At 39.3% G+C, this 20,524-nt stretch overlaps 1 protein-coding gene across 6 annotated transcripts in view; it reads left to right on the forward strand.

The window, feature by feature from the left end:
- The first annotated feature begins 3,056 nt into the window (after window positions 1-3,056).
- The window catches only part of RMDN2 (regulator of microtubule dynamics 2), a 79,685-nt gene continuing 62,217 nt past the window's right edge, over window positions 3,057-20,524 (forward strand). For 2 of the 6 annotated variants that reach the window (XM_035000934.1, XM_035000935.1), the window contains exons 1-2: window positions 3,057-3,233; window positions 10,390-10,857. In XM_035000934.1, the coding sequence (XP_034856825.1) occupies window positions 10,406-10,857 (452 nt within the window). In that variant the 5' untranslated portion in view covers window positions 3,057-3,233; window positions 10,390-10,405. Of the gene's footprint in view, window positions 3,234-3,321; window positions 3,909-4,691; window positions 4,969-10,389; window positions 10,858-13,501; window positions 13,550-20,524 lie in introns of those variants that run through there. The other 4 variants (XM_035000937.1, XM_035000938.1, XM_035000936.1 and 1 more) reach the window with 4 other exon arrangements.

Below are 20,524 nucleotides of genomic sequence, written 5' to 3' on the forward strand. Positions count from 1 at the left end.
GAGTTGGTGGTGACATGGTGGCACTTACTATATTTACAGCTCAACCTACAGTTCACAGAAATTCAGGTTGTAAATTAGAACACTCCAAGAGCAAAAATATAATAGATTGGAATGTAAATGGCAATATCTGACCATCACCAATTCCTGAGCCTTAAAGTAAAATCCAGATGAAATTTCTAGAACAAAATAAGAGTATAGCTTCTCAAGGAAATGGAGACAAAACCCTTGATTGCCTTCTAACTAAACAGTTTCTTTGCCTTTAATGGTCTGTTCCCTGAGTAAGTTGATAGGTGATAAAAAGATTTGGAAATAATTATACAAGGAAATATAAGAATAGTTAACTATAGAGTAGATTGATAACTGTTACAGGGCTAAAACCAACTTGGTCATTCAGTTGCTTCCTGGAAACAAAACCACTTAGATAAAACCCAAGAAATGAAAAAATAAAACAAAACAAAACAAAAAAAACCCTGATAAACCCATAACACATGCTTTACCACAGGAAGGACTACAAAGTTCTTAATGCTTTTCTCTTGACTATACATATTACTTTCAAAACATTTTTTTTCAAAATATTTATTTAACATTGAGTATGTGCACTGTGCCACGCACTGAGGATACCAAGCTAGATACATCCTTGCCTTGAAGAGGGTCCCAATCTCAAAGACCCGATAGTCACTGACCAAGCAGTAATAACACAATGTACAAGAGAGAGGCGTCTGCAAGGCAGCAGGGAGGGGTTTTGTGTTTGTTTAATCATTATCTTTCCACAAAAGTTTTGATGGGGGCATGGATGGATACATCTTTTGGGGAGGAGAGTACAGAGTAGCTTCTCAAGGGAAGCAGATGAAACTGGATGAATTGGTTTTTGACAAGCGGTAAACAGTAGGGCATTCTAGGCACAGAGAGCAGCCTGAAGAGCTTATGGCTTATGGAAAGATGATAAGGCAGTTTGGCTATAGCTGAAGTATAGGATGATGCCTAGTAGGGAAAAGCGGGAGAAGCAGGTGAGGACAAATTGTGAAGGGCCAGATCATTGTAGCACTGTGCTAGTTGTGTTGGAGAAAAGTGTCTTAATCAGTTCCAGCTGCCATAACAAATTCCCATAGGCTGGGGGGCTTAAATGACACTTATTTCTCACAGCCCTGGAGGCTGGAAATCCAAGATCGTGGTGCCAGGGTAGTTGGGTTCTGGTAAGAGTCCTTCTCCAGGTTGCAGACAGCTGGCTTCTCACTGTATCCTCACATGGTAGAAAAAGACAGCTCTGGCCTCTTAGTCTTCTTATAAGAGCAATAATCCTATTCCCAGGGCTCCAACCTTGTAACCAAATTATCTGCTAAAGGCCCTGCCTCCAAATTGCATCACTTTGGGGATTAGGGTTTAAGTATATGAACTTTGGAGGAACACAAACATTTGTCTATGGCAAACAGAAACTTTGAAACTCCTAATGGTTGTTTTCCACGCCCCCCCTTTAGTAGTTCCTTTGATGCTACACTCGAGCAAGGGTGGGGGAGTCATTTCTTCTTTTTTAGGTTAGCCCTACAACAGTACCTGGCAAGGGTTGCTCCTCTCTGGGCTGTTTAGTTTTAACTTTACCAAACGTCAATGGCTACCACTATCTCAGTTTCTACCTCTCAGATAATTTTTACTGAGCAAGGAACAGAATCAACAATACTGGCAGCAGGGAGAGGGACCGATGTTATGTAGGCGTACAGGAGTCCAGCTATCTTACCCTACTTCCTGGACTTGAAGAACAAGTCAGTACCAGCTGCCATCTTCCTTTTGGAGCAAAGAGTTGGTAAGGCCTTGTTCTTAGCTCACACTCCCTATTTTTATTGAGGATCTCTTCTGTGCTGTGCACTGAGGACATAGCAGTGAACAACTCAGTGGGCTGCTTCTGGAAAAGCTTTAATCGCAAGGTGCTTTAAGCTTTTTAAGCATTATAGAAGAGACAGTATCCAAATCATATTTGTATCCAAATCTTATTTAAAAAAACAAAAACAAAAAACCCTATGATCACCCTGCATAACACGTTTACAGTAGATTGTATCCTGGTCAAACAAAACAAATATTAGCATTATATTGTAATATCCTTGCAAACCGTAAAATAAGAGTCAAAGTGGTTTTTGGAATGGGGTGCTCTTCTAGCTAGTTTCAAATCTTAGAAGTGTTAGCCTGCTGTCTTCCAAAATATAACTTTGTTTTAATAAAATGACTGTCGCTATGGCTAGGCTTAATTCTTTAATGCAGCTTGCTTAAAACTCAAAAAACACCTTATAGTCTCAAGGATCCTATAGAATCCCCATCAGCAAATAGCATTGTATAGATGATAAAATAAGCTTTTTAATTTTTCGTAGAGCAAGATTTTTTTTTTTTTTTTTGATAAATAGGAGTGATCCGTTTTTAATCCCATTCAGTACATTGGTGGGGAATTCAGTAATCAAGACTAAGTTCTCTGCAAGCCTAAATGTAAAGCTCAAAGTGGGGGCAATACAGAAAGAGTGTTTTTGTTTGGCAGAGTTTGTTTTCATCGTACAACCCACAGAAAAGTGAAGTTGGGTGAAATCTCTTATGTTAGGGATCTGAGAAGCCTGTGGTTTTCAGCTAAAAGCAACTCAGAATGGTGGGGGTATGAAGAGGTTGGGGATTTTAGTCATTAAGATGGAACCTGAGTTGAAGTTAAGAAACGTGGTTTCGGACACGATTACTTATTAGTGTAAGACGTCTGCGCTACCCTGTAATGCAGATCAAACTTCAAGGTTGTGCCTAGGAGGGCAAACAAAGAAGGGTATACAGGGCGAGGGGTGAGTTTGGACGCGGGAGCGAGCCAGGGGCAGGCGGGTTTGGGGAGCTGCAGTGATGGGACGAACGCGCTGGGCCGGGCGCCCGGGGGAGACGGGCTTGGAGGGACGGCGGCAGCCCGGCAACAATATGCGGTGCGGGCCGAAGCGCCGGCGGAGCGCGTTCTCCTTCTGGAAAAGGTGCGCCGGGCGCCGGCCCGGGTCTGTCGAACCCCCGCGGGAAGAGGCGGGAGCCGTAGGGCGAGCGGCCGCGGGCTCCTCCCCCGGCGCCTCCGCTCTCTGGGTCAGGACGCGGCGGGCCGCGGGGCCGAAGGTGGGGACCCGCGGGCTCCGGGCTGCTGTCCGCCGTCCGCCGCTCCGCTCCCGGCCGCCCGGCCGCAGGTCCCGGGTCCCCGTCCTCCGACCGCGGAGAGGCCCGCGCGGCGAACTCAGGTGCGTGCGGAGGTGGGCACTGGGCGGCTCGGCGGGCAGAGGCCCGACGCGCCCGGGGTGCGGAGGGCTGAGGCGGCACTTCCGGCGGCCGCCGCGGCACTTCCGGGTCCCGCGGGCGTTCCCGCCGCCAACTCCCTGCGAGGCGTCCTTCCGCCGGCCGGCGCCGCGTCGCGCCCTCGCGGTGGCAGAGTCGGCTGGCGGGGGCTTTCCCCTCCCAGGGCAGCCCTGTCGAGCCGGCATCTGGAAGCTTCAGTCCTGGAGCTCGCAGGTGTTCCCACGCAGGCCGCCCGCCGTGGGTGCTTGGGGAGCTGGCGGTGTGCTGCCGGCCCGGCGGCTCCCTGCAGACCCGAGGAGTTGCAGCCGGAGACACTGGGTCGCCTCATAGCCTCCGCTCCTGGGTCTTACCTTTCAGCCTCCGGCGAACATTTCCGTTGTGTTGTGTTTTGCTCTGACTCCGATCCTCTACCTATTTTACTACAAAAGGAAGGCCAAATTTTCAGTGCCACAAATATTTGCAAATAAGGCAAACACCAGCGAGCCCTGGGTTTAAAAGAAATTATTAAACAGGGAAAATAGTGAGAACCTGATGAAATAGGAGTATTAGAATTCACTTAGAAAGTACTAGGCTATCCAGGTCGCCGTGAGGAATCTGATTGCCAGTTCAAGGTCTCAGAGGTAATCCTTTGGGAAACAAACCGCAGGCCTGCGTGTAACCCATGATGTTCCTTTCCCCTTCTTGCAAAATTTTTCATACATCTTCCAAGTACCGGAGTTACATTTTTATGTGCTTCCCCCTAGGATTCTGCCGATGAGTTAAATGAATATATATATGCTAGATATTGCTGAAAACATTGTAATTTGATAAAGCACAATTTCCATTTCTAAAAATTAATTTTAACGTAGAAATTTCTTTAGCGTTAACATTTTGGTGATTTATTACTTCAGTAGGATTCTTGGTTCTCATCTGCAAGTAATTATGTATTACCCATTAATTTTAGATGCCAATATTTTTTATTAAAATAATGTCTCATTTTCTATCATTACTAGCATCTTACAAACCAAACTTGTAAGGGGAATAATACTTAACATTTGATTATCTAGTCAATATATTTTTTAATTACCGTTTTTATATTAAAGTAGAGTGTACACTAATTCGATAATTAAACATATAAAAGTTACATAGAAAATGTAATATAACCTTTGAAATTATACTGCAGGTAAGCAAGTATTCTGATTTATTACTTTGCTAGCTACTTTTTTTTTTTTTTTAAGATTTATGTATTTTTAGAGAGAGTGAGTGCAGGGGACAGGGGCAGAGGGGAAAGGGAGAGGGAGAGTCTTAAGGCTCCAAGGTAAGTCTGAGGAGGGGCTCGATCTCACTACCCTGAGCTCATGACCTGAGCAGAAACCAAGAGTCTGGCACCTAACCAACTGCGCCACCCAGGTGCCCCTGCTAGTTACTATTTTTAATGAGTGGCATTTTTCAGATTGGTGGCTTAGAAGCAGGTGTATTTTATACTGATATAAAATTGAAACATAGCTTGCTCTATTAGTCTCTAATTGTGGTTATTCAAAAGCAATACCTGCTCCACTGATTGATTGTTGTTTTTCCCCCAGTTGATTTTTATAGTTCTGAAATCCTGAACATCTCTGCCCAGTTCAGCATCCTCCTTCGTATCCTTATGGATGCTTTCTGAATCTTCCTCATGCAGCAGTACATCCAGGAGTTATCAGGGTAACAGTTTTCTTGTCCTAGTCAGATGGCCCCTTGACAGCTGTATGCCTCAGTTTGCTTACCTGCAATAGAGATAATAACAGGACCTGCCTCCAAGAGATAATTTGGAATCGGTATAATTCCTAAAGAAAAGGTCAAACAAAAATTCATGCTCCTGGCCACCTATTTATACCTGGGACAGTCTCAGGGATAAGATCACCTTCCTAGGTAGATTTTGACTTCAATTTATTTACTTGATTAAATGAAAATAATTTCAAACTAGGCTATGTTTTTTCATGTAAAGTTCAAGGAAGGCCCAGCAGGAATGAGCCAAGAAAGCAATCAGAATAGGAAGATTTCTTTTAATAGACCTCCGGATCAGCATATGAACATTCTGCATTAATCTTTTTATTGACAAAAAGCCAAGAAGATCAAGTTTGATGCATGGTTATTAGATGTAATGCAAATGGAAGTCATGGGCACGTAATGACTTTTCTTAATATCTGTTGCCTTTTTGCAATAATCTTTCAAAATAATTTAGTTTGGTGATAAATTTTTTGTGCGTGGAAATAAGTATACAGCTAATAATAATTACCCACAACTTCAGCTGCACTGATCCCAATCTACTGCTGGCCTGTCTCCTGTTTGGGATAGGCGAGGACAAATGGTTAGACTTACAGTTCCGTTCTACCAATTAGGTAAAAATGCTTTTTGCTTAAAAAAAATTAATTCCAGGCAAACTTCCCTGAGGTCAGGCAGGCCAGATTAAGCGCACAGCCTTTCTCCTAGAATCTTTGGCTTTAGAAGAAGGGATTCTTAATTCTCTTGGATATAATATTCACCAACATCTGAGGTAATTTCTGGAAAGTTACTATTTTAAAATCATTAGTCCTCTTTTACACTGAGACCTGTAATGAAATGGAGCATCCAAATAGGATCCTCCCTGCATTCAATGCATATCCTCTATTATATTACTTAAGGAATCTGAGAAGACATTCTCTTAGGCAGACTTCTTGGAAATAGTCTTCTTATTCACTCTCCCATGTGGCACCATTTGAAACACCACATTTAGTTGCTCATTTAGAGTATAAGAAACAATGACTTGCTCAAGTATGTGAGATCATGGGATAGAGACCATAGGAAGGTACGTTTCAGGTATGCAACTGAATTCAGAATTCGCATCTTTCCAGTGCTCCTTCCCCTGTTCTCAAGCTCAGCTGTTTATTTTGTTTCCTAGTTCACTTGGAACAATGAAGCACCCACAGAGAACTTTCATAAGCTCCCACTGTCACATCTACCCACCTTCCTGAATCTGCTCATATAATCTGCCTTTTCTTTCATTCCTATGAATGAACGGTTTGTGTTTCCATCAAAGGTCAACGTCTGTGCCTGGGTACTGCAGACCATCCGTCCCTCTGCCTTCTCAAGGTTACTGCTGCAGTGATTCTCTGATCTTTTACTTCATCATTTTATCTTCCTTTTAAAAAAAAAATTGGATCTTGTCCATGCCCAAATAGAAATGCTATTATTTCTCCATCTTTTTGGCACCATTTTCCAATATAGTCATGACATTTCTTCTCTCCTTACTTGCTGTTTGCCCGTTTGTTCTTTTTTCTCCCTCTTCTGACTTCTTTTGGACTAATTGAGTATCTTTACTATTACATTTTTATCTCCACTCTTGGCTTATTATTTATACCTTTATGGAGTTTTTTAAACTGTTCTTGTTTGTTTAGTGTTTGCCCTTGGATTTACAATTGTACATCTTTAACTTACTATTATGACACTGCATTATAATCCAAGACCCTTAAAACAGTATGTCCTATTTTATCCCCTCCCATACTTTGGGCTATTGTTGGCCTCATTTTTTACTTCTACATATGTTATAAGCCCCATAGTTGGTTAATATCATTTTTGCTATAATAAGCGAATGTTTTATAAAGAAATCTTAAAGTGAGGAAAATGACTTTTCATATTCACCCTCGTATTTGCCACTACTGATGTAATTCATCTTCTCTGTAGATTCAGGTTTCTATCTGTTATCATTTTCCTTCTGCCTGAAGAACCTCTGTTAGCATTTCTTGTAATGTGTGTCTGATGGCAATGAATTCTCTCAACTTTTCTTTGTCTAAAAAAGTCTTTGTTTGGGATGCCTGGGTGGCTCAGTCATTAAGTGTCTGCCTTGGACTCAGGTCATGATCCCAGGGTCCTGGGATCGAGTCCGGCATTGGGCTCCTTGCTCAGCCAGGAGTCTGCTTCTCCCTCCGCCTGCTTGTGAGCTCTCTCTCTCTCTGACAAATAAATAAATAAAATCTTTAAAAAAAAATAACCACTTTAAAAAGTTTTTGTTTTACCCTCATTTTTGGAAACTATTTCACTGGGTATAGAAATGTAAGTTGACAGTTTCTTCCAGTACTTTAAAGATGACACTCCATTGTTTTTTTTGCCTGAATAGTTTCTAAGGTGATTTGCTGAAACAATGTGCGCTGTAATCTTACCCTTTTTTCTCTGTACACATGATGTCATTTTTCCCCACTGACTACTTTTAAGATTCCTTCTTTATCACTGGTTTTCAGTGTTTTTGTCTAATTTGGAAATTTTTTGGCCATTTTTCTTTCAAATACTTTGTATACCCCTTTTTCGTCCCTATAACTTGAACTATATATGTTTTAGACTGCTCGATATTGCCATAGGCTGTGCTGGTTTTTCATTTTTTTGTTTCTTAGTCTTAATATGTGTGTGTGGTGTATGTATATACACATATTTTTTAATTTAAAAAAAATTTTTTAAATTTAAAATTTAAAAAATTTTTTCATTTCTGTGTTTCATTTTATATGGTGTCTTAGTCCATTGGAGCTGCTGTAACAAAATACCATAGACCGGGTGGCAACAGAAGATTTATTACAGAACAACAGAAATTTATATATCACAGTTCTAAAGCTGGGAAATCCAAGATCAAGGCACTGACAGATTCGTTGTCTTATGAAGGCCAATTGGTTCATAGACGGCACCCTCTCCTTATAACTTTACAGAGTGGAAGGATGGAGGGGTATCTGGGGGTTCTGTTTTATGAGTGCCCTCATCTCATTTATGAAGACTCTGCCTCCTGAAGGCCCCACCTCCTAATACTATTACCATGGGAATTAAGATTTCAACATATGGATCTAGAGGAGACACAAACATTTAGTCTGTAGTAGATGGTTTCTGTTGCTTTGTCTTTGGGTTTGCTGACTTTTTTCTCCAGAATGCTTTTTCTTCTATTAATCTCATTCAATAAAATTTTATTTCAGATATTTTATTTTTCATCTCCAAAAGTTCTATTTGGTTCTGCTTAATACCTTCTATTTCTCTCCTCATCATGTTGATGTTTTTCTTTAACATATTTTTAATATTTATATTAAATAGTGAACATATTTGTAATAGTTGTTTTAACATCCTGTCTGCTAATTACATCATCTCTGTCATTTTCCTGCTTCTTTATGTATTGAGTAATTTTTGATTGGATGATCAACATTGCGATTTTATGTCATTGCATTCTGAATGTTTTCAGTTCCTTTAAAGAGTTTTGGACTTTCTCTTGGATGCAGTTAAATTATTTGTGAATTAGTTTGATCCTTTGGAGGCTCGTTTTTAATCTGTTTTAGAGCAAGTCTAAATAAATCTTAACTCTAGGATTAATTAGGCCTCATTTCCAAGGCATCACCCTTCTGACATCCCTACTGAAAGTCTCAGATATTTGGTAAACACTCTCTAGTCTGGCTGGTGGGAATTTGTGTAATCTTTAGGAATAGTTAGGTTTATAGCTTCCTGGAAATTGTTCATTTGCCTGGCCTGATGGGGTTTGACTGGTATTCAGTTAAAGATTTAAGGAGACTCCTATGCATATTTCTAGAGCTCTTTCTCTACATACTTTCCACATCTTCAGTACTGTGCCACACGAATTCTAGGTCCTTCAGTTTCTCTGAACTCTGTTCTCTGTTCAGCTCAATAGACTACCAGGCTTTGTTTGGTTTTCCCCTTCCCGTGCCATAGTCCAGAAATGCCTCCAATTAAAAACCCAGGGAGATCATAGGACTTCCTTCATTTGTTTCCTTTTTCTTGGGGATCATGGGGAGCAGTGCTATATCAGTCTGCTCCTTGAGAAAGTGTCAAGAAAAACAAACCAGAAATTTCATGAATTTAAATTCCTATAACAGACAGTTTACCATTATTTGTAACATTTCTCTCAAATTGCTAACAAAATTTAATAAGGGTGTTTGCAAACTACTGGATATTGATGGTAAGATAATTTGGGGAACTTCAAAGTCTGTAAAGAAGCCTCACTATATTTTATTCTAAACACAGATGTTTATTATAGTACTAACATACTTATTGCCATTTTAAAATTTTGGAAGGAAAAGGACTTTATATTATTATAAATATTATATTTATATTATTATATTTTATATACTTATTTATATATTTAATATTATATATTTGTATATAATATTATATATGTTTATTTAATAATATATTATGAATTATACTATTGTTTTCCATTAATGGTCTTCTGATTTTAAGAACAGAGATAAACAATAAAACTTGTGAAGATGGGATATACCAAAGAAAAATTATGGTGCATTTAGTCAGAGTAGCTGAGTTTATGTGGAATTAGGCAGGCTAACGCTTGAGCCTTGAATGTAAAACAGTGAAAGTTCAGATGGAGAGAAGAGTCAAAGAAAGGACATTTTTGCTACTTTAAAAAAGAGGAAAATTTGAAAGAAAATAAAAACATTAAGACCTCAGACAGAAATAGAAATGTAAAGAGCAGAGGCATTCTGGGTCAAAAGGAGAAAGGAGATGAAGCCTGCATGTGTTAGCATTTTTGCTCTGCGTGCTGAAAAAAAAAAGAGATGAGGTGGGTTATAAACTTGCCAGAGCTCTCTGATATATTTTATATTCCAAATCCTTGGGCTTTTAAAATGTTTATTACTCTAAGTATATGTGTGAACTGGGTACTAAGAAAAAGCTCCTTGGACTTAAAGATTGGATAAGACTCAGAAATCAGCATACTAATTTTATACAGATAAAGGGTGCAAACACAGTTAAGCACAATTTGAATTCTCAAATAGCTTTTTTTTTTCAGAAATGTATAATGATGCTTTTACCAATATACATCATACTCTTTAAAAATTCAGAACAGTCATGTAGAATACAAATTCTGAATTAAAATTGAAACTTTACACTGGACTTCAGTGATATCCTTAAAGTAAATCTTTCGATGGGGCCACATACATTTTAGGGGTAAATATATTATACTTATTTATAAATTTTAGTTTATGATTTATCGTGTGTGTGTGTGTCTATGATGTAGACTTGACTTCTCTTGATTGAGAAAGCTTTAATATTTTTGTCTTGGGCGAAGACAGAAACAACATTCATTTACATTTATGCTTTCAATTTTAGAAACAAAACCCAAGAAATGCCTCATTCTACAAACAAAGAACTGATACTTGGTATCATGGTGGGAACTACTGGAATCAGCTTGCTTCTTTTGTGGTACCACAAGGTTCGTAAATCAAGGACAACATTGAATTTACCTAACTTTCTTTCTCTGGGTAATAAGTTTGATTCTGTGACTTTTCAAGATGAAATGTGTAATGGTCAAGGAACAGCTGCAATCTTTCAAGGAAGGCAGCTTCAGATATTGGAGAAGTTAAACGAATTACTGACAAATATGGAAGAACTCAAAGAGGAAATCAGAGTTCTTAAAGAAACGATTCCAAAGCTGGAGGAATATATACAAGGTGAACTTGGAGGGAGGATAACTGTTCATAAGATAAGTCCTCAGCACAGAGCTAGAAAAAGAAGGCTTGCCACAGTTCAAAGTTCTGGAACAAGCAATAGTTCAGAGGAAGCAGAAAGTGAAGGAGGGTAAGTTTCTTGATGATGTTCCCATGCTGAATTGATTATTTATCTCATTATTGCTATTATTTAGATACCTTCATTATACATTTCCAGTTATGAATTTTGCTGCGAATAAGATTAAAAAAAGAAATGATTTTTTGGCTTACATCATAATTAAAACTATATTCAATAGTGGTCTGTATTTAAGATAGTTTAGACTGCAATGACAAAAAGAATATAAGTGACTTACTAGCACCAGGTGCCATCATGTGAGTAATAAAAAAGTCATTAATTGTTTGCCAAAATGTGTAACCTATTTTTATATGTGGCCATGGTGTCACCCCTTATATAAGAACTGTACAAGAAGTGCTCTCAGCTAGAACTTTCTGTGATGAAGGAAAAGGTCTAAATCTATGCTGCCAGTACGGTAGCCATTAGCCACCTTAGCCATTAAGCACCTGAAATGTAGCTAGTGCAAATGAGAAACTGAATTCTTAATCTTATTTAATTGTAATTAATTGTAATTAATTTAAATAGACATGGGACTAGTGGCTTACGGAATTGGGCAGTGAAGACCTAAAAAGATTTGAGAAGGTACAAGTGATTCAGTTTCATCCTCACCATCCTCAGTGGTAAACCTTTGGATTCTAAAACCAAGAACATAAAAAATATTCTTTTAGAAGAAAAGCAAATGATTTATGAGTTTAAAAAAACCTGTGCCCAGCTAGTGTTTCTGAGGTGTAAAATAGGCAAGTAAATAAAGAATCACTAGAGGTTCTTTAGGGCAGGGACACTATGTTTATTTTGTTATATTCTTAACACCTTGCTCTTGTACCTAGCACAGAGTAGATGCCAATAAATATTTCATGAATGAATGAGTGTTCTGCTAAATCACCATGGAATTGGGAGAAGAGAGGGGAAGGGAGAAGAGAGGAAACAAAGGGTAGGGATAAAAGTGTGATTTCATAGATAAAGAAATGTAAATGGTGGAGCAAGTCTTTGATATCATGCTAGGACTGGAATTACTTAGCATTTTTATATATGAACTGGAGACATAACCCTATGAAAAATCTTTCAGATAGGGAAGAGCCACAAGTGGTAGATCTAGATAACAGGAAGATTTTAAACATTTGTGTTCCTGAACAGTGACAAGTTGTAGACTGATTTTAAAATTGGCAGTGGAGTCTTTAAAAGGAATTGAAAAGAGTTCTAAATATTCCAGAACTGTAAATCTGAAAAGGCCCTGTAAATTATTAAGGGTATAGGGAACAACAGCTTTGTACTCTAATGAGGACAAAGATCCCAACACAACATTGGACATCGATGAGTTATTGAAGACCAGCAATGGTTATCATACCTTTATGTAAATCTAGGGCATTTCCTCATGAGGAATCCTGTGTGCAACTTTGGCAAGCACATCTTCAAAAGGACATAATGGATCTTAAGGACTAGCCAGAGAAGATCCCCTAGACTGGGAGGAGAGACGGCAGTCCCGGTAAAGGAGTGGAGGCCAAAAGGCTGAATATGCCCTTCATCTAAAAAGACCCAGGTTAGATTGAGCACAGGCTTGTTCAAGAACTTCTAAAATTCTAGGAAGAGAGGCAACCTTTCATAAGTTTAAGATAAGTTTGGGACAATCAGAGAAAGACAATTATCATATGGTTTCACTCATATGTGGAATACAAGAAATAGCGCAAAGGACAATCAGGGAAGGGAGGGAAAACTGAATGGGAAGAAATCAGAGAGGGAACCAAACCATGAGAGACTCTTAACCACAGGAAACAAAACTGAGGGTTGCTGGAGGGGAGGCGGGTAGAGGGATGGGGTAACCGGGTGATGGGCATTAAGGAGACCCCGTGATGTGATGAGCACTGGGTGTTATATGCAACTGATGAATTATTGAATACTACATCTGAAACTAATGATGTACTATATGTTGGCTAATTGAAATTAAAATTTAAAAAAAGGTAAGTTTGGACAAATGAAAACAAGGTAACTGTGGGACTTAATTAACTTCAAGTAATGGTATAGGTATTCACTGTTTATGTGAGTTCAAGAAGGATTTGTGAAATTTCTAAGTAAGAGTCACAGATGGCTAATAAAAACTTTAAGACTGATGTCAGGTAAGACATTCCCTCTTCTTGCTCGATCCTGGGTGCTTTTGTTAGCAGTAGAATACTAGGATAGAGGCAAGGGAGCCCTAATGACTTGGACTAGATTACAGTGAATGGCCCTTAACACAGCAGAGGGAAACTTTTTCCTGTTTAGCTATACTTCAATAAAATAAACAAAACAAGCAAACAGACACTTAATGTGGATTTTTTTTGAGAGAGGAATAAGATACAGAAAGATTTAATACCTCTTTCTAAATAAAAAACCTAGAGACAAAGTTTTTAAATAAATAATGTACTTTTTAAAAACAAGGTCTCGGGGCACCTGGGTGGCTCAGTTGGTTAAGCGTCTGCCTTCGGCTCAGGTCATGATCCTGGAGTCCCGGGATCGAGTCCCGCATCGGGCTCCCTGCTCGGCGGGGAGTCTGCTTCTCCCTCTGACCCTCCCCCTTCTCATGCTCTCTCTATCTCATTCTCTCTCTCAAATAAATAAATAAAATCTTTTTAAAAAAAATAAATAAAAACAAGGTCTCTATAAAGTATATTTGTGTAAATTTTAGATTGCCTGTCCTGATGAACCTCCCAGGGGACAGAAATGACTGGTCATGGTAAGATACAGTCCTAGCCCCATTAACATATTTAAGTTGAGATGTATACATCTTAGTGTCCTTGACAGCAAAATTAAAACATCAAATGATAATTGTGTGTTCCATATGTAAAGTTTATCTTTTACCAAAGGTTCCTGGAGCTTTTGACTTCTTTTAGTAAAAAAGGTGCCAGTCACAATTTGCTGACACTGTTCTTTTTACACAAAAAGAGGGAAGAAATGAATTATATCCTTAGATGGTATCCAAACCTTGAGTGGGTCGATCAGTAGAACGCGTTTTCTGCCAACAGTATGTTCTGCATGCCTGTCTTCATACACAGCATCATTGTGGACATAGGGATTTATGCCTTTTTTGGACTTAGCTAATTTCATCTACTTCATGGTGGAGGTGATGGTGCCAGAGGCTCAAATTCTCATAATGTGGCCATCAGAGGGCCTGTCAAGTTTTTCCTTTTCCTTCTTAGCACTAGCGAGAACATCTTGGAAGGCATCTGTGCTTCTTGGTAATATTATGTTTTGACGGATTTTGTTTTTGTCCCTGCTCCAAGACTTGGAGTCAGCCACTGCCTTGGCAGCGCTGGTTCCTTTCAGGGACAAATAGTACTAGACAGTAGCAGCTGGGTGTGCAGACACATACTGTCTGTGGGCAGGATGATACCAGAGCTTGTTTGGGCCCATTTAGGGTCAGGGTAAAGAAAAATAGTTTTAAATATTTTCCACATCATGAGTTCACATTGGTGTTTTCAGCTTAAACAGAAGTCCTTCCTTATTTCTGAAAACTTTTTAGCTTGTTTTCCTTTTCAAGCTGCTCACTGCTCTTTTTTCTGCCAACTTTTATCTCTATTGCTCTATCGAACCATGGGTTTAAAAAGTTATTTAAATCACAATGTTATGTGGAGGTGCCTCAAAAAATTAAAAATAGAGCTACCCTATGACCCAGCAATTGCACTCCTGGGTATTTACCCCAAAGACACAGATGTAGTGAAAAGAAGGGCCATATGCACCCCAATGTTCATAGCAGCAACGTCCGCAATAGCCAAACTGTGGAAAGAGCCGAGATGCCCTTCCACAGATGAATGGATAAAGAAGATGTGGTCCATATATACAATGGAATATTACTCAGCCATCAGAAAGGATGAATACCCAACTTTGACATCAACATGGATGGGACTGGAGGAGATTATGCTAAGTGAAATAAGTCAAGCAGAGAAAGTCAATTATCATATGGTTTCACTTATTTGTGGAACATAAGGAATAGCATGAAGGGACATGAGAAGGAAGGGAAAAATGAAGGGGGGGAATTGGAGGGAGAGATGAACCATGAGAGACTATGGACTCTGAGAAACAAACTGAGGGTGTTAGAGGGGATGGGGGTGGGAGGATGGGTTAGCCCGGTGATGGGTATTAAGGAGGGCACGTACTGCATGGAGCACTGGGTGTTATATGAAAACAATGAAGCGTGGATCACTACATCAAAAACTAATGATGTATGGTGACTAACATAACATAATAAAATTTGAAAAAAAATTTAAAAAATCACAATGTTATGTAAAGCTTTAGAAAGCTCTCTTTCAAAAGATCCATCTTGTTCCACTTTAGATTAAAGTAATATCCCATAATAAATTCATAGTTCTTCGTTTTAAGTGAGCTTTATGAAGAATAGATGTGTTTCAGGAAGCTTGGGTGGCTCAGTCTGTTAAGCGGCTGCCTTCAGTTCAGGTCATGATCTTGGGGTTCTGGGATCGAGCCCCGCATCGGGCTCCCTGCTCTGTGGGGAGCCTGCTTCTCCCCCTCCCTCTGCCCCTCTCCCTGGCTTGTGCTCACTCTCTCTCTCTCTCTCTCAAATAAATAAAGTCTTAAAAAAAAAAGGACTAGATGTGTTTCAAAATGAAACATTTTTATTAGATAAATCAGGGTTGTATAAAAATCCTACAGGCCTTCTTTCTTTTTTTCTTGACGTAGGTATTTTCCTTTTAGTGTTAAGTTCATATGATAGCTTCAGATAGTATCAACAGACACACGATTATTTGAAAAGAAAAACCCCACAAATCTACCTCCAAAAGAACACCAAGCTATAATACAAGCCACAGTACCTAGTACCTTAGATATTACTCTACAAATAATAGAGGATGGTGATGCCGGCAAGACCACAGGCAGAAACGGGCTTTTTGAGATTTTATTTAAAACTACTTAAATTTTCAGGGCGCCTGATGGCACAGTCAGTTAAGCATCCAACTCTTGATTTCAGCTCAGCTTATGATCTTGGGGTTGTGAGATCGAGCCTTGCCTTGGGCTCTATGCTCAGCGGGGAGTCTGCTTGGGATTCTCTCTCTCCCTCTCCTTCTGCCCCTCCCCTGCTCGCTCATTTGTGCTCTCTCTCAAATAAATAAATAAATAAATCTTTTTAAAAATCCTTGAATTTTCATTTCATGAGCCAAAATGTAGTCTTTGCTTTTTGTTCATTTGCATTTTTTATTCTCACTATTATTTACTTCTGCCAAGTCAGTTTTACTGTTGGACTTCAATTTCTCAAGCCTTTGAAAGACAAATTCAGATATTCATGATGTACTTCTGTATTCTTTCATGTTGTAGAAGAGCACATTTGCACACAAAAAAAGTTTTCTGTTTATGATTTTTAAAAATAAAACCTTACCACATAAATGAAATCCTTTTTGTAGTCCTTTCTCTTGGAGGTAACCATTATCTTAAAGTTGGCACAGATTCTTCCTTTGAAAGTTTGAATGTTTCTCCTATATGTGTGTGATTATATCAACAATGAATAAATGGTGCTTGGTTCTTAAAATTTACATAAATGGCATTATATGGTATATAACATTTTGTAACTTGCTTTTGCATCAAATGTTTCTTTAAGATTTTTCCAGGTTGACATATATAAATTTATTTCATTCTTTTCAGTTGCTATTTTGCATTCCATTGTATGAAATGCCTTAATTTATTTCCCTATGGATGGATGTTTATTTAGGTCACCATCTTTTGGTTCTTCTAAACAATGCTTTATTGAACACCTTCATATTTCTTTAGGCACATGTGGAATAATTTCAAAGTTTACACTTAGAAGTGGATGCTGAGTTATAGATCAAATATAGTGTTATGATATATTACTAAACTATTCCTCAGAGTGTGCCAGTATATGAGAATTCTTATTTTCCCATACAAATTTGTATAGTTAGACTTTTTAATTTTAGGCAACCTGATGGAGATGAAGTAGTAACTAATCATTATTTCCGTTTGCAATTCCCCCGAACACTAATAAGATTGGGCATCTCATCATAGTTTATTTGTATTTTGGTCTTCTCATCTATGAATTTCTTTTAAAAATGAAATAATAAAGGAAGGTAACACTAACAGTTGGTGTCCTCTTTATTGATTCCCTGAGAGTGTCCATTAAACCATGTAACAGAACGTTAAAGAGAGATACTGTGTTCTAATTTTAACCAGAGTCCCAAAGGCCAAGAACAGAGTGATAAGGGCCAGGTCCCCTTGCATTCTAGACCCTCCTGGGCAGAACTTGCCAAAAGATGGAAGCCATTGCCAGTGTGAGCATTCACCCACCAGTAGCCTGTGAAAGGAAGCATTTCTTCTGGGAAAGTCGTTCCTGTGCCGGGCATCCCACCAGTATGTGTATGATGCTGAATGCTGTAGGAACAGATGCCATTGCTCAGGCAGAATGTGTCGCACGGGAAGAGCGACAAGGTAGAGTGCAGAGCCTCTTGGCACGAGCACCGAGGGAGAGGGCAGAAGTGGGATAGCATGCCTTTGGTGTTCTATCTAAAAAGTCATTGCCAGACCCAAATTTATCTAGGTATTCTCCTGTGTTGTCGTCTCAGAGTTTTACAGTTTTGCGTTTTATATTTAGGTCTGTGTTCCATTTGGAGTTAATGTTTGTGAAGCGTGGAAGGTCTGCATGACTGACCACTCTTTGTCTAGGCCATATGTCAGGATTGTGGGGAGAAACCCTGAGGAATGAGGTGATGTTCCCCTCCAGGACCAACAGCACATTTAGCAGATTTGCTTCTTGGGCTAAGTGTAGTGGGTTCCCTAAGCTCAGCGTTCCTTTCTTTGTAACACAAATCAGTGCAAATGCAGGAGTCTCCAGGCCCTCTGCGTTGCCCTTGTGGGACCTGGGGTCTGGGAGAACCAGCACAAATATGCCAGTGATCATACTGCTGGATTTGCTGTGCATAATAAAGTCCTCTTCTTCTGACCCAAGAACCATGTGTGAGACATTAACTGATTAAGGTATTAGCTTATATGTAGGGTAAAATCAGATCACCAAACTGACAATTAAATGATGAAAATGAGAGAGCATTAGGCCTTCAAAAACTAATTTGTTCAGAGGTTTCCCTAAGAAGATTGTTAGGAATGGAACAAAATCAGAAGGTGGTAGCAGGGTATTTAGGATATCGAGAAGTAAAAACGTTTATATTTGAGGCAGTGTTTTATGTCATCACTGGCTTGACACACATACCTGTTATATGGATAGGGCTTCAAGTTGGTTTGGAAAAGGAGACGACAATATTTCTTTTCTGATAACTCTATTACCCTTGTCTTTAAATGGATATAAGTTGTTTCAAGGAGTTAGAAACAGTAACACAGCAGATCTCTGTAATCTGTGCATCTGGCCCACATGATCAGATGGCATGCTTTACTGCCAACATAGATAAAGCTTATCTCATTCTGGGGAGCAATGATGTTGGCTATTTCGGTTTGTTGGTTTGTTTTTTTTTCCTTCTCCACATATCTTTGGACCAAAGTCTGTAATGGTGACTTTTCCATATCACTGGAGGGTATAAAAACCCGGGGTGAAGAGTGTTCATGTGAAAGTAGAATGAATTAGTAAGCCAGGGGTGTGTTGGGCGGCCAGTGAGAGAGACAGTCCCAAGCAAAAGATCGTGCAGATATTATATATGTTACTGCCTTCATCCTGTTTTCTCGTCCCTTGATTTATTGGCTGACACCTTGAACAAGGTGAAGTCAGAATACACATTCCCCCGTCACGTGAATTGCGGCTTTTCAGAAAGGCAAGCCACAGAACAGTTTTATCCAAACCTGATGTCATAAGATTCTAGAGTCTGCTGTCATCACATTCTGTGTTATTGCCATGTTAATTCCACACGCAGCTTGAGTGTTCAGTCTTCTGACCTGTTCCACCTACACAGGGCATTTTATGGCTTAAGGATGATGACTTAGGAAGGAAGGGAGAGATTTACTTTGGATTAAATTCAATATGGGAAAATGCTTAAGGTAAGCCTTTAAAAAGAAAAGAAGAACCCCCCACTGTTCCATATGTTTCATGTGCTAAAGAACATTGACATGTTCATGAACCCAGCTTTAATGCTTCCTTTAGTTGCCCACAATAACTGAGTATGAGGACTACCTGGATGTTTATCTGAAGTATTCTCTCCAGAGAGGTCCTACTTCATCCATGGTTAATATTTTAAAATGTATTAGTCAACAGGGCATACATTTGTTCTACTTATCTCCTTTAAATATAGTAGTTTGAGAGTCTCAAACAGATACTATGATTTACTATTTTTAAAAGAGGAAGCCCTCTCCTCTCCTTCAGGGGATATTTTGTTCTTGTGCCTTGTCATATGTTTCCCCTGGTTTCATCTGATCTTCCCAAGGTTTAATAGATTGGGCAGGTACTGTGTAGGTAGAGATAATCTTTCAGACTTGGGCATTTTGGGAGGATACATCTATGTGACCATCAATTCCACTGCCATAATTCTCTCATTCCCTATTGTTTCCATATTGATAAAGTGGATATTACTCTCCAGGAGGCTTGGCAGGTCTCCACCTCTGCTCCCTATTTTTTTTTCCTCATTTGACACTTTTCTCACTCTAGCCGCAGCAAACAGGACCAGAACGTGCAACCAAATTATCCTGCAGATCCAGTTACTTCAGACCCCCTGCAGCATGGAGCCTCTTCTTTCACTCATCGAACTCGATCTCTTGATCCTAAAAGAGCTCATCTGTCTGTAATATGTAGTGTCAGTTCACGTAGTGAAAGTAAAAATTTATCTTCTTCATCAAATTTATCTACTCACTCATATTTCTCTGGAAGAAGACATTATTTACTTGCTAAACTTCAGAAAAGCTGTATTTTCCCCAACCATCAACACAGTAGAGCTAACTTTGATTCTCAAGAACAAGGAATCTTCAGTGATTTAAAATCAGACCATCTTGGCCTTCGATTCCAAAGTTTTTTCTCTGCCCCTAAACTAAGTATAATTTCCTGTTACGAGAAAGCTAGTTTTTTTGATCTTCAATCAAGTGGTCGTAGCATCTGCGTTCATCATAATACAGATGAAATTGAAAGGGTTTGTAAAAACTCAAGTATTACTGGTGCTGAAAAATATCTAAGCTCTTGTTCTCCTGAATATAACATTACACATTTTATGAGTTTTGGAACAAAAGCTAATCCTTCAACCTATCCACACACCGTTGGTGGAAACACCTGTCAACACAGCACAGCAACCTTAGTTTCTCGTCCAGCTGTTCTTTCCTATACCTGTCAACAAAACGAAACAGCCACCGATATTGAAGAAAGAGGCCAATCAAGGAAAGTTACCCTTCATCCTGTTCTCAAAGTCACCATACAGATCATTCTCCACCTGTGGTTCAGCAGCATCCCTCTCAAAGAGTAACTTCCCCTGTTTTCTGTAATGTTGGATTTTCACTTTATAAAAAAATGCTAGTCACTTTATCCCACCTCAAAAGGACATTTCTTTAGATTCCTTTGGAGATGAAAACATTGCTATTCCATCTTATGATGAAGACACATCTTCATCCAAAGCAATTCCTAAAATAAGGTCGCCTCAGACTTTCCACTCTCTTAGAAGGGTAGCTCAAATCAGGAAATTTTTCCACAAGGCACACTCTGTAGAAATCACAGCTCAGCTCTCCTAGAAGTCTCCCATCTCACTAAGCTTCACTGCCTTTTCAGAAAAAA

Source organism: Mirounga leonina, unplaced genomic scaffold (genome assembly GCF_011800145.1).
Source record: "Mirounga leonina isolate KUSES-001 unplaced genomic scaffold, KU_Mleo_1.0 Mir_125, whole genome shotgun sequence".
Taxonomy (NCBI): Eukaryota; Metazoa; Chordata; class Mammalia; order Carnivora; family Phocidae; genus Mirounga; species Mirounga leonina.